Source organism: Rattus rattus, chromosome 13, assembly GCF_011064425.1.
Source record: "Rattus rattus isolate New Zealand chromosome 13, Rrattus_CSIRO_v1, whole genome shotgun sequence".
NCBI lineage: Eukaryota > Metazoa > Chordata > Mammalia > Rodentia > Muridae > Rattus > Rattus rattus.
The window spans coordinates 13752087-13763730 of NC_046166.1; the positions used below are offsets into that span (position 1 = coordinate 13752087).

At 43.2% G+C, this 11644-nt stretch overlaps 1 protein-coding gene across 6 annotated transcripts; it reads left to right on the top strand.

Moving 5' to 3' along the window:
- Positions 1–1113: 1113 nt before the first annotated feature.
- On the top strand, positions 1114–10997 carry LOC116914654 (zinc finger protein 14-like). Of its 6 annotated transcripts, XM_032919052.1 has the most exons (5): positions 1114–1562; positions 5798–6293; positions 6860–6986; positions 7192–7252; positions 8122–10997. In XM_032919052.1, the coding sequence occupies exons 3-5, from the start codon at positions 6953–6955 to the stop codon at positions 10118–10120; spliced, it is 2094 nt and encodes a 697-aa protein (XP_032774943.1). In that variant the 5' UTR covers positions 1114–1562; positions 5798–6293; positions 6860–6952; the 3' UTR covers positions 10121–10997. The 6 variants fall into 6 exon arrangements, with proteins under 6 accessions (XP_032774943.1, XP_032774942.1, XP_032774946.1 ...); XM_032919051.1 differs by lacking the exon at positions 5798–6293; XM_032919055.1 differs by lacking the exons at positions 1114–1562; positions 5798–6293 and adding an exon at positions 1574–1670.
- The last annotated feature ends 647 nt before the right edge of the window (positions 10998–11644 follow it).

Below are 11644 nucleotides of genomic sequence, written 5' to 3' on the forward strand. Positions count from 1 at the left end.
CATCTCTGAATTCCCAGTAAGACTATCATCACCTTAAGTACTACATAGTATGAAGGTAATTTCTGTCTGTTGGAAGAAAGTGACTGCAATGTCCTTACTTATTTAGGTCTACTCAAATGTTCGTTTACTCTGCTACGGATATAGTCCATGGCTCCCCCTACTTAAGGCAGGTTTTCTATCCTGACCTTCATCACTGCTCAAAGCAGCCTGTCTGAATCCTAGAAAAGTTCCCAGATTGATCTCAGCTTGACTTGAAACCCTACTCTAATATCTGGCACTTACTAGTTACTGCCTGGAATTTCCATGAGCTCCATGACTCCTTTTCCCCACCCAAAGAATGGATAGGAAGCCACATTCTTTATATTACACTTCTGAGTGTTTTGCCTGCGTATATGTCTATGTACCACATACATGCTCTCCCAGAGGCCAGAGGGTAGATGTTAAGAGCCCCTGGAACTGGACTTGATGCATTCTGTGTGAAATGTGGGAAATGAACTGGGAATCTTTTTCTGTAAGATCAGCCAGTGCTCTTAGTTGCTCTCTAGACTCATGATGCCTTTTGTAATACTACTGTTTGATCTAATTAAAACTATCTTTTCAGACTTTGGTCTTGCTTCATACTGATTCAGCCTAAAATTTTTCTGCAGCAGTGTGTGTGTGTGTGTGTGTGTGTGTGTGTGTCCTGGCTTTGCCTGAATGGAGGTCTCTGAAAGAATCTCTCCAGCAGGTGGTGAACACTGCTTCTCCGGAAAATACATCTGTTCTCAGAGGTAAAGGGCTGTCTCTCTCTGTAAGACACTAAGTCATTTCTAGAATTCGGCAACCAGAAAGGTCCAGAACCGGATTCTGTCTTGGAAAAGCCTGGAGATTTCTGCTTTACGGTGCTTATCTGCCAAACTGGACTGGTCTTCAACAAGAAAAGAAACCTAGCTAGAAAGGGTTGTGATTGGAATATGTCATTTTGGTTCTCCTCAGTCGCATAGGGAGACAATCGCTTATTCTGTTACTAGATGAGGCAGAAAGGCAGAAAGCGATATGAGCTGTCCAATCAGGACAGTCGGAGAGCAGAGCGGAAGTTCCTCATCCATCATCCTTTTTCCTTGAGCCAGGATTGTCGCAGGATTACATTGTCTTGGCAGGTAGTAAAGGTCGCTCAGCCTCTGTAGCTGTGGGCTCGCCAACCCCAGGAGCATTGCTGACGGCCTTGGGTGGACAGAGAGCTATTGGAACCAGGGTACCGGCGGGCGGAGCGGAAGTCCCTCCCCTGCCATCTTTCTGGTACCCACACACCCGCAGATCTGTACTGGCACAAGAGGACCTCCCTAGCCTTGTGACACTTTAGCAGGGACAGTTTTGAGGAAGCGCGGGCGCAGACGTAGTGTCCGCTGCGCCGCGTGCGTGCGCTGTCCCATCAGGAGCTCCTGCGAGCAAAACGGAAGTGCCTCTGCCACCCGCTCTCTTCCGGCACGCTGCTGTCAAATCAGCTGAGGAAGCCCGGGGCGACTGACCCTCCGTGGCCGTGAGCCGCCGCGGGGCTCATGGAGGCCCTGGGAGCAGACATGGTGAGCCCTGGGTGAGCGAGGCGGGCGGGCAGGGCTGCGGAGGAGCCCTCGGCCCTTCTGCTCCCAGAGTGGCGGGACCCGGGCATCGTCTCACCATCGCCTCTGCAGGTCTGCACCCGGGACTCCTGAGTGCGCGGTGCAGAGAGCGGAGAGGCCCCAGGCTCTGAGGCCAGGGATCCACCAGTACTCAGATTCCTGAGAGCCTCTGATGGTCTTTAGAAACAACATCAAAAATCCGTTAATTTGCTTTCCCCACTCCCATCCCAGTACTTCTTAGGCTTAAATATCCCTATATGTTTAGATATTTATGGTTTGACAACTTCATTAAAAGAGAGTATCCCCATACACATGTAGTTGGGGTAGGAGAAGTAGCAAATGTTTTTATCCTAGAAATGATGTGGGCATTGATTTAAAGTAGAATGAAGGGTGAGATAGGACATGACTTTTATTTCAAAGGAGAATTGTAATAGAGGGGAAGCCCCAGTATAAGATGTGCTAGCATCTCGGGGGTGCTGGAAAAAGTAGAGAAACTTACGGAAACATTGCTTAGTACAGATTTTGTTTTTACTGATGAGGTCATTGTTTTGAGGCAAAAGTGGGCCTTTTGTTAGTTTGTACCCTGCTGAGTAATCAGTTAAAAAATGGATAGATATTTTTTTTTTTTTCTTTTTTTTTTTTTTTTTTCCGGAGCTGGGGATGAACCCAGGGCCCTTAAGCTTCCTAGGCAAGCGCTCTACCACTGAGCTAAATCCCCAACCCCATGGATAGATATTTTAAGAACAAGGAGAAGTTCTTCAAGAAGAGAAAGCATTGTGAGATGTCCTATAGTCAGTGCTATTTATCAACAGGTAAGTGGAAGGAAGGAAAAGGAGGAATGTGGAGATCCACACAAAATTTCCAAATGAAATTTCTTGTCTGCTAAGAGTTCTTCTACTCGGTTTCTGGAGTGATATATTTTATGAGGTAAGATGGTCTCTAAGCTTAGGGACAGTTTAACTATCTTTGGGTTCCTTTGTGAACTGTGAAGTAACAGGCTTCCCGGTTTTCTGATGTATGTACTTAAAGCTATAGACTCCCCTCATAGGACTGTGTTTTTGTGTCTCAAAGGTTTTGTTGTCTTTGGATTTCTTTTTTGATTTCCTCCTTAGCCCATTCGTCATTCAATACTGCGTTGTTTAATGTCTGTGAGTTTGCGTACTTACTAGAGATTTCTTTGCAGTTGACTTTAAGTTTCATTGCACAGTGGACAGGTAAAAATCCATGGAGTTATTTCAGCCTTTCAGAATTTGGAAAGCTTTGTTTTATGTCCCAAGATATGATCTGTTTTTGAGAAGCTTCCATGGACTGCTGAGTAGAATGTATAGTCTGTGATACTTGGGTGGAATATTAATTAATTTCTTATCCGGATAACCTGTCTATGCGAGACAGTCAGCTATTAAAATTACCTAATAACTGGATTAGTGTTAATCTGTGTCTTTAATTCCACTAGTATGCTTTTTAAAGATAAACACACACACACACACACACACACACGAGTTTATAGCCTGCATATGTATGCATGGCTGATACCTGTGAAGGTCAGAAGAGGGCATTCCCTGGCACTGTAGGTACTGTGGAACTGGAGTTGTGGGTGGTTGCGAGCCACCATGTAAGTTCTGGGAACCAGCCTCTGGTGCGCTTTTTATAAAATTGGGAGCCCCAGTCTGTTGCACATCTTTAGGGTTGTAATATCATTTTCCTTAATTGTTCCCTGGGACTCACCTATTGCGTTGTTCACCTGCAGCCTGCACCTTTCCTCACTGGGTTGTAGTTTTCTCGTTCATCTAACTGATACAGAGAGGAGACTCTCCTTCCGCAAGTCATGGTGCAGATTGGGGAACTCTGCGTTGTTTTTCTCCCTAGTTTCTTAAGGCCGTCAACTTTGATTTTTCTGAGCTACCAACCACAGCCACTCCCTTTCGTCAGTTGCCTCGTTTTCATCCTGTACAGAATCAAACTAGGGCTGACTCTCCCTGCCCTCCTGTGAAGCATAGGGTCATATCCATAATTTAAATGGCCACACCCATTTCTTATGGTCTTAAATTCAAAACTTAACTATGGTCTCAAAGTAGTAAAGTTGTTGTTGTTTTCTATTTTAATGGATAGCTTGATATTTGCTAGTGGAAAGGGGAAATACAAGGCATGTTTCCAAATGTCAGGGTTTTTTAATTTTATATTAAAGAGATTATGGTTTATGGCACCATTGTAGAATGCCATCTATGTGATAAATCAACTCTTTACATTTGAGTCGGTTAAATACAGTTAACCTTTCCTGGGATCTCTCTCTCTCTCTCTCTCTCTCTCTCTCTCTCTCTCTCTCTCTCTCTCTCTCTCTCTCTGTGTGTGTGTGTGTGTGTGCATGTCGCACTGCATGCTTACACATACAATTATATTTGGAAGTTGTACTGGCTGGTTTGTGTGTCAACTTGGCACAAGGTGCAGTTATCACAGAGAAAGGAGCCTCCCTTGAGGAAATGCCTCCATGAGATCCAGCTGTGTGGAATATTCTCAATTAGTTATAAAGGGTGGAGGACCCAGCCCATTGTGGGTGGTGCTGTCCTGGGTTTTTTTTTTTTTTTTTTTTTTTTTTTTTGGTTCTTTTTTTTTTTTAGGAGCTGGAGAACGAACCCAGGGCCTTGCGCTTACTAGGCAAGCGCTCTTCCACTGAGCCAAATCCCCAACCCTGTCCTGGGTTCTATAAGAAAGCAAGTTAAGCAAGCCAGGGAAAGCAAGCCAGTAAGCAGCACCGTTCCATGGCCTCTGCATCAGCTCCTGTCTCCAGGTTCCTGCCCTGTATGAGTTCCTGTTCTGACTTCCTTTGATGATGAACAGCAATGTGGACGTTTAACCTGAATAAACCCTTTCCTCCCCATGCTTCATGGTCATGGTGTTTTGTACAGGAATACAAACCCTGACTAAGACAGAAGTCAAAGGACAATCTTTGTTGTTCACTCCTGCATAGTCCAGGCTAACTGGCCAATCAGCTTCCAGGGATTCTCCTGGCTCTACACGCCCTCCTGTTGTAGGAGTTCCTAGACCTTGGACACTGAACCACAAGATTTGTTTTCCATTGCTGGATTTTGGTTTTCTTGCTTTGATTTTACTGTAATTATGCCTTGATTCTACCTGTAAAGTAAGAAAGCATTTAAACTTTATTTTGATTTTGTAAGTTTCCACAGGAAAAATTATAAATACGCCTTCCCATCTCTGGCTCTGCTTGGATTCTGGCAGTTCAGACTCAGGCTCGCACAGTGGATGCTTTACTGAGCCATCTCCTAGACCCATCCATGAACTTTTCTCTCCATATACATCCCTCCACGCTTTCCTGTTCCCTCCCCACCTTCCCTCTCCCCCACATCCATTCCTCCTCCAGAAAATAGCTGGCTTCCCAGGGACATCGACCAAACACAGCATAACAAGATACAGTAAGACTAGGCACAACTCCTCATCATGTCAAGGCTCAGTGAGGCCACCCAGTAGGAGGACATGGGTTCCAAGAGATGGCAAAAGCGTCAGAGACACACCCGCTCCCACTGTCTGGGGTCTCACAAACCACCAAGCGTAACATATGTGCAGAGGAGCGAGTGCAAGCCCACGCAGGCTCTGAAATTACTGCTTCAGTCTCTGTGAGCCCCTATGAGCCCTGCTTAGTTGAGTCTGTGGGCTGTGTTCTCCTGGTATCCTCAACCCCTCTGGCTCCCGCAATTCTTCCTCCCCCTCTTCCACGGGGTCCCCTTAACTAGAAAATGAAGATCTCCAGTTTGGGCTCTCTGCCTGATGTTTGGCTTCAATTCTCTGTATCTGTTCCCATCAGCTGCCAGAGGAAGTCTCTTTGATTATACTTAACCAGGCACCAACCATGATCTGTTCTTAACCAATCTGCTAACGTTATTTTAGATAGTGGAGTATGTTAATTAGCTTTGCGTTCCTATTACAATATACCTGAGAAAAGCAACTGAAGGTTTTTGTGATGGTTAGTCTCCTAGTTAGGTTGACATAATTTGGAATCATCTCGGAAACATACCGCAGAGGAGTGTCTCTGAGAGTGTTTGTAGAAAGGTAACTAAGGAACAAATACCCACTCTGAATCTGTGTGGGACCATTCTTAGTTTCTTTTCAGGTTATTATCAGGAAGTTCCTTGCTGAAGAACAGAAGGGCTTAACTCACAATTCAGATAGAATTCTTCCTCATGGAGAAGTCACTTGAGGCAGCTGAACAAATCACATCTGAAGTCAGAAGAAGAATGTAGTGAATGCGGGCGATGTTCTGCCATTTTCTCCATTTCATACAGCCCAGAGTACAGCCCAGAGTCCCCTGCCCAGAGGATGGTCACCGACAATGAAAATGAATCATCTCACATCAGTGAACATAATCAGAATAAATCCCTCCAGGTGTGCCAAGATGCCCATCCACCCAACACCGACCATTACATATAAACATGATCTGGGATCCCAGGCTGAATGAAAAAGGAAAAAGGAAGAGTTCAAGTGGAAACCAGCATTCCCTGCTCTGTTTTCTGATCTTTGCCGATTTGGAGTCCCTACTGCACGATCCTACCCCCATGACTTCTGCCATGACCTTACCCCAGTGATAGGCTCTACCCTTTCAAGACTTGATCCAAAGTAAACCTTACTTCTCGAGACTTGCTCTTTACTCAGTGTTGAGGAAAGTCATTTATACAAAGTTGAAAGGTTTGTTTTGTGGCATGGTTCAGATAATTCATTCTGCCGTCCCTTGGCTCCATTGCTTCGGGGCTGTAGCGAGGCAGAGCATTATGGCCTTGTGAACTAGTATCGGATGAGGACACTCACCCTCAGAATCTGTTCTAAAGTATACGCAGTCTTAAGGCAGCTGGTGTTAACGCTTGTCTGCTCTGGTAGTAGTAGTTTGTGGGGAAAATGGTGAAGACTTGTGCACTAGTGGAAACCGTAAATTCCAGTAGCATAGTTGGTATGTGTTTGTTGTTGTTGTGTTTGTTGCTTCAAAGGTAACGTGGGGATTTTTGTGTCAGAGAGTACAGTTATGAATGTAAAATAGGAGTGTGGTGACTGGGATATATATTGAACATTTAAAGAACACGCACAGGGGGTTGGGGATTTAGCTCAGTGGTAGAGCGCTTACCTAGGAAGCTCAAGGCCCTGGGTTCGGTCCCCAGCTCCGAAAAAAAGAACCAAAAAAAAAAAAAAAAAAAAAAAGAACACGCACAGATTTTCAGTCTTGTGTGTCTCATCTTCTGGAAATACCTTGGCTGTTTTAGGGCTCTGTGACCTTTGAAGATGTGGCTGTAAACTTCACTGTGGAGGAATGGGCTTTACTGGATCCCTCCCAAAAGAAGCTGCACAGAGATGTGATGGAGGAGACCTTCAGGAACCTGGCTGCCATAGGTATGATCCAGATCATACTTTAACCCGGTCAGCTTGTAAATCTGTCTTACTCAAAAGTGTTGCTTCATGATTTGTAATACGGGAAGGTAATTTTGGTGGCTTTATCAGGCATGGTCATGTTATGCCAGGAGTCTATGTAGAATCTGTTTGGTTTTTTTTTTTTTCAATTATGACTAAATCAGATTTCTCTGGGTCTATATCCTAGGAAAAACACAAGAAGACCAGAACATAGATGATGACCATAGATATTCTAGAAGAAATCAAAGGTAACTTTACCAACTCATGATAACGTAGCTCAAGAATCTGGAAATGGCCAGTAGTTTTTAAAGTCAAGACAACTATCCAAGTAAGCCCAACTTCAAGGTGGTATAATTTAAAGCATTTCTCTTTCCAAAAGGTGCATACAGAATTGGAAATATTTACAGTATTGACTTGGCGGTGCAAGTGATACTTTCTAATGGTTTCATCAACACAAACTTGTATCCAAGCACAAAGTTAATGAAAAATAACGTGTGTGCCTTCCTTCAAGCTTTGAGTATGGAATATAAAGAAAATATAAAGGAACTTTATGTTTACTCTGAGGACAATCTTTAAGAAATCTGATGTATACAAAAAATTTTAAATAGAAAATAGTTTTTGCTTCAGTATTTGCATAAGGAATACTCAAGTGCCTGGATATAGAGGCAAATATGAGTCCAGCTATTAGGAGTTGAATTTGAAGGTAGCAAGACCTCAAACATATATAAGACTTAGATAGTCATTGTTTCCAAAATAGTTAACCTGTCAGAAGTATTAGGAAGTCCCATACGATTAGGCTAGCAAAATGACTCATCAGCTAAAGGCGTTCACTGCCAAGTTTGACCTGAGTTCAGTCCTTGGGACCCATACTGCAGAAGAAGAGAACCAGCTCCGACAAGCTGGACTCCTACTTCCACATGCCCACCATAGCACGTCCACACACACATAGCACATAACAGATGTTAACACAAAAAGAAATCCTATACGAATACAGTATTTTAATATTACCTATCTCTGCATCCTAGAGAACCTTTAATCATATTCGAAAATTCTCGGGAATTCTGCTGGTAGGGAATTTATAACTTTATTGGTATACTTTCCTTTTTTTTTAAAACAGAAATGGAGTTGTGGAAAGACTGTTGGAATGCCACAAAGGCTGTGAGTGTAAAGCAATCTTCGGACAGATTCCAGACACCACAGGAAACAGGAAAACTTCTCACAGGACAGTGCTTTGTGAAAACCATGTGTACAAGGACAACATGCTCATCAGTCACGCGTCTCTTAATGTATCTGTACCTCTTCAGACTGCACACAAACCTCCCGCCTATGAGCTCTGTGGAGAGAACCTGTACACATTTGGAGAATGTGAGAAAGCCTTCATTTATCCAGAATGCCTTCTGAAGCATGAAGACAGTGACAGCAGACAGAGATCCTGTGAGTTTAACCAGTGTGGGAAAATCTTCAAAAGTAGTGATCACATTCAAATGCGTGCTAGTGATGAAACTAGGGAGGAAATGTGCATAAGTAAGCAGCATGGCGATGCCTTTCCTTATCCTGATTTTCTTCAGTATGTTGAAAAGATCTACACTGGGAAAAAACCCTATGCGTGTAAACAATGTGGGAAAACCTTTTCTTTTTTGAGCAACATTAGAAGACATGAACGAACTCACACTGGAGAGAAGCCGTACAGATGCAATACATGTGATAAGGCTTTCACTTGTTTGACTAACTTTCAAGAACATGAAAGAACTCACACTGGAGAGAAACCCTATTTATGTACACAATGTGGTAAAGCCTTTTCTTTTCTGAGTAACATCCGGAGACACGAACGAACCCACACTGGAGAGAAGCCGTACAGGTGTAATATCTGTGGTAAGGCTTTCAGTTATTTGACAAACTTTCAAGACCACGAGAGAACTCACACTGGAGAAAAGCCTTACGTGTGTACGCAGTGTGGGAAAGCTTTCACTTACTACTATTCCTTTCAGACACATAAACGATGTCACACCGGCGAAAAGCCTTACGTATGCAAGCAATGTGGGAAAGCCTTCAGTTATTACAATTCCATTCAAACACATAAGCGCTGTCACACCGGAGAGAAGCCCTACGTATGTAAGCTGTGTGAGAAAGCCTTCACTACCCTCAGTTCTCTTCGATATCATGAGAGGATTCACAGTGGCGAGAAGCCCCATGTGTGTTTGCAATGCGGGAAAGGTTTCAATTCTTCTAGCACCCTCCGAATTCATGAGAGAACTCACACTGGGGAGAAACCCTATAAATGTAAGCAGTGTGGGAAAGTCTTCAGTGTTGACAGTTCCCTCCGATGCCACGAAAGGATTCACAGTGGGGAGAAGCCCTATGTATGTAAGCAGTGCGGAAAAGCCTTCACTCGTCATACCTCCCTTCGGTGCCACGAAAGGATCCACTGTGGGGAGAAACCCTATAAATGTAAGCAGTGTGGAAAAGGTTTCATTTCTTCCAGTAACTTTCGAAAACATGAGTGGACTCATTCTGGAGAGAAACACTGTGTATGTAAATTGTGTGGTAAAGCCTTCACGGGTCATGGTTCCCTTCGACGCCACGAAAGAATTCACAGTGGAGAAAAGCCCTATGTGTGTAAGCACTGTGGGAAAGGTTTCTCTTCTTTGAGTGGCTGTCAGAGACATGAACAAATTCACACTGGTGAGAAACCCCATGTATGTAAGAGTTGTGGGAAAGCCTTTACTAATCCCAGTGCCCTCCGAAACCACGAAAGGATTCACAGTGGTGAAAAGCCCTGTGTATGTGAGCAGTGCGGGAAGGGTTTCATTTCTTTTAGTAAGTTTAGAATACATGAACGGATTCACACTGGAGAAAAACCGTACAAATGTAAGCAATGTGGAAAAGCCTTCACTGGTCACAGTTCCCTTCGACGTCATGAAAGGATTCACAGCGGAGAGAAACCTTTTGTATGTAAACAGTGTGGGAAATCCTTTTATACTTTAAGTGATTGTCAGAGACATGAACAAATTCACACTGGTGAGAAACCTTTCATTTGCAAGCAGTGTGGGAAAGCTTTTACCCGGTCCAGCTCCCTTAAAATACACGAGAAGACTCACAGTAGAAGAAATTCCTAAGTGTAGAACACGTCATTCTTAGCATGACAGTGCGTAGGGCAGAGAACCAGGGCCATGTTGTCTGCAGGAATGCCTCTAGTCATCTTGGTGGTAGTCACAAACATAATAGCTCATACCATAGCGGCAAGTTCCCACATGATGTCAAGAGAGACACATACCTTAAACGGATGTATATAGAAGTCTTCAGTTGGCCAACCTCTGAGAAGGTACCCAGTATCAAAAGTTGTTTAACAAAGTTATCAAAACAGTTCACAAAGCTTTATGAAAATCCCTGAAGTAACAGAATTCATTAGTCCTTTTTAAGATCCCAGTGAATAAACATTAAGTGGTCAGTAATTCAGAAGATAAATCTCTAGAATGTTTACTTCTAATTTTGGCTCCTAATCTCTGAGCGTCTTTAAGCAGTAAGGCGTGGATTTAATGGGCTGTGTCTTTACACATCATGTCTATTCCTTCTCTTCTTGTGTTGGATACATAGATGTATCCCTGATATGTTTTTAGAGTAATGTTAATGAGCTGTTGAAAAATGAAGTTTTATTTTTAGGCCTTCTCTATTGATATCATGTGGGAGCTTCTTTTTGATATTTTTGTTTTTGCCTTATTTTTGTCTTGTTGGATTTTCTTTTGAGACGGGGTTTCTCTGTGTAGCCATGGCTATCCTGGTTCCATAGACCAGGCTGGCATCAAACCTTGAGATCTACCTGCCTCTGCTTCCCAAGTGCTGGAATAAAGGTGTGTGCCACCATGCTGGGCTTTATCCTTGATGTTTATACTGTATCTTTTCTATTCTTTTCATTGTTGCCAAACACTTGAAACAACTTAATAGGGGGAGAATGTCTTCCCTTTGACTCTCAGTTCATCGTGGCAAGAAAGTCATCAAGTGTAGGAGTTCATGTCACTTTGTGGACTCAAACGAAGTGAGTATGCGTTATAAGGAGGAACCAGTAGACCGTTTCACAAGAACAGTTTTTCCCAATGACCTGCTTCCTCCAGTTATGCTCTATCGCCTGCGTTTCACCTCTCCCAGCTGTACCTCATGAACATAAGCAGCGGTTAGTCCTTTGGTGGGGCTAATCATTTCTGGAAACGACAAGGCATCGTTGTGCTACTTGGACCCTAGCATCTCACAGTGAAGTCCAGTTGATTGATCAGATGCCATTTTATATTTGATGTTTTATACTTTGATATGTTTTCTTGAAGACTTTGCACATTAGAGTTCTAAAAGTTCTGAACTATTTTGGCCAATTTACAGATTATCAAATGAAAAGATAACGTGCAAATATCCTCCCATAATCACAAGGTAGATAGCCTAGGACCTTTACTGTCAAGTCATTGTCGTGTGCTTTCAAATAATGCCTATACCTTTATTCATGTGTTAATTTCGCCTCAGACTTGTAACTTTTTTGTCACTTGTGCTTTACTCATACACATAGTTTAATGCCTTCTTACCAGAGACCGCAGGGGCCTTACTTTTTGTGGATTAATGTCAAACGAATTATGCCTCTAAATCTGTCTGTAACCATA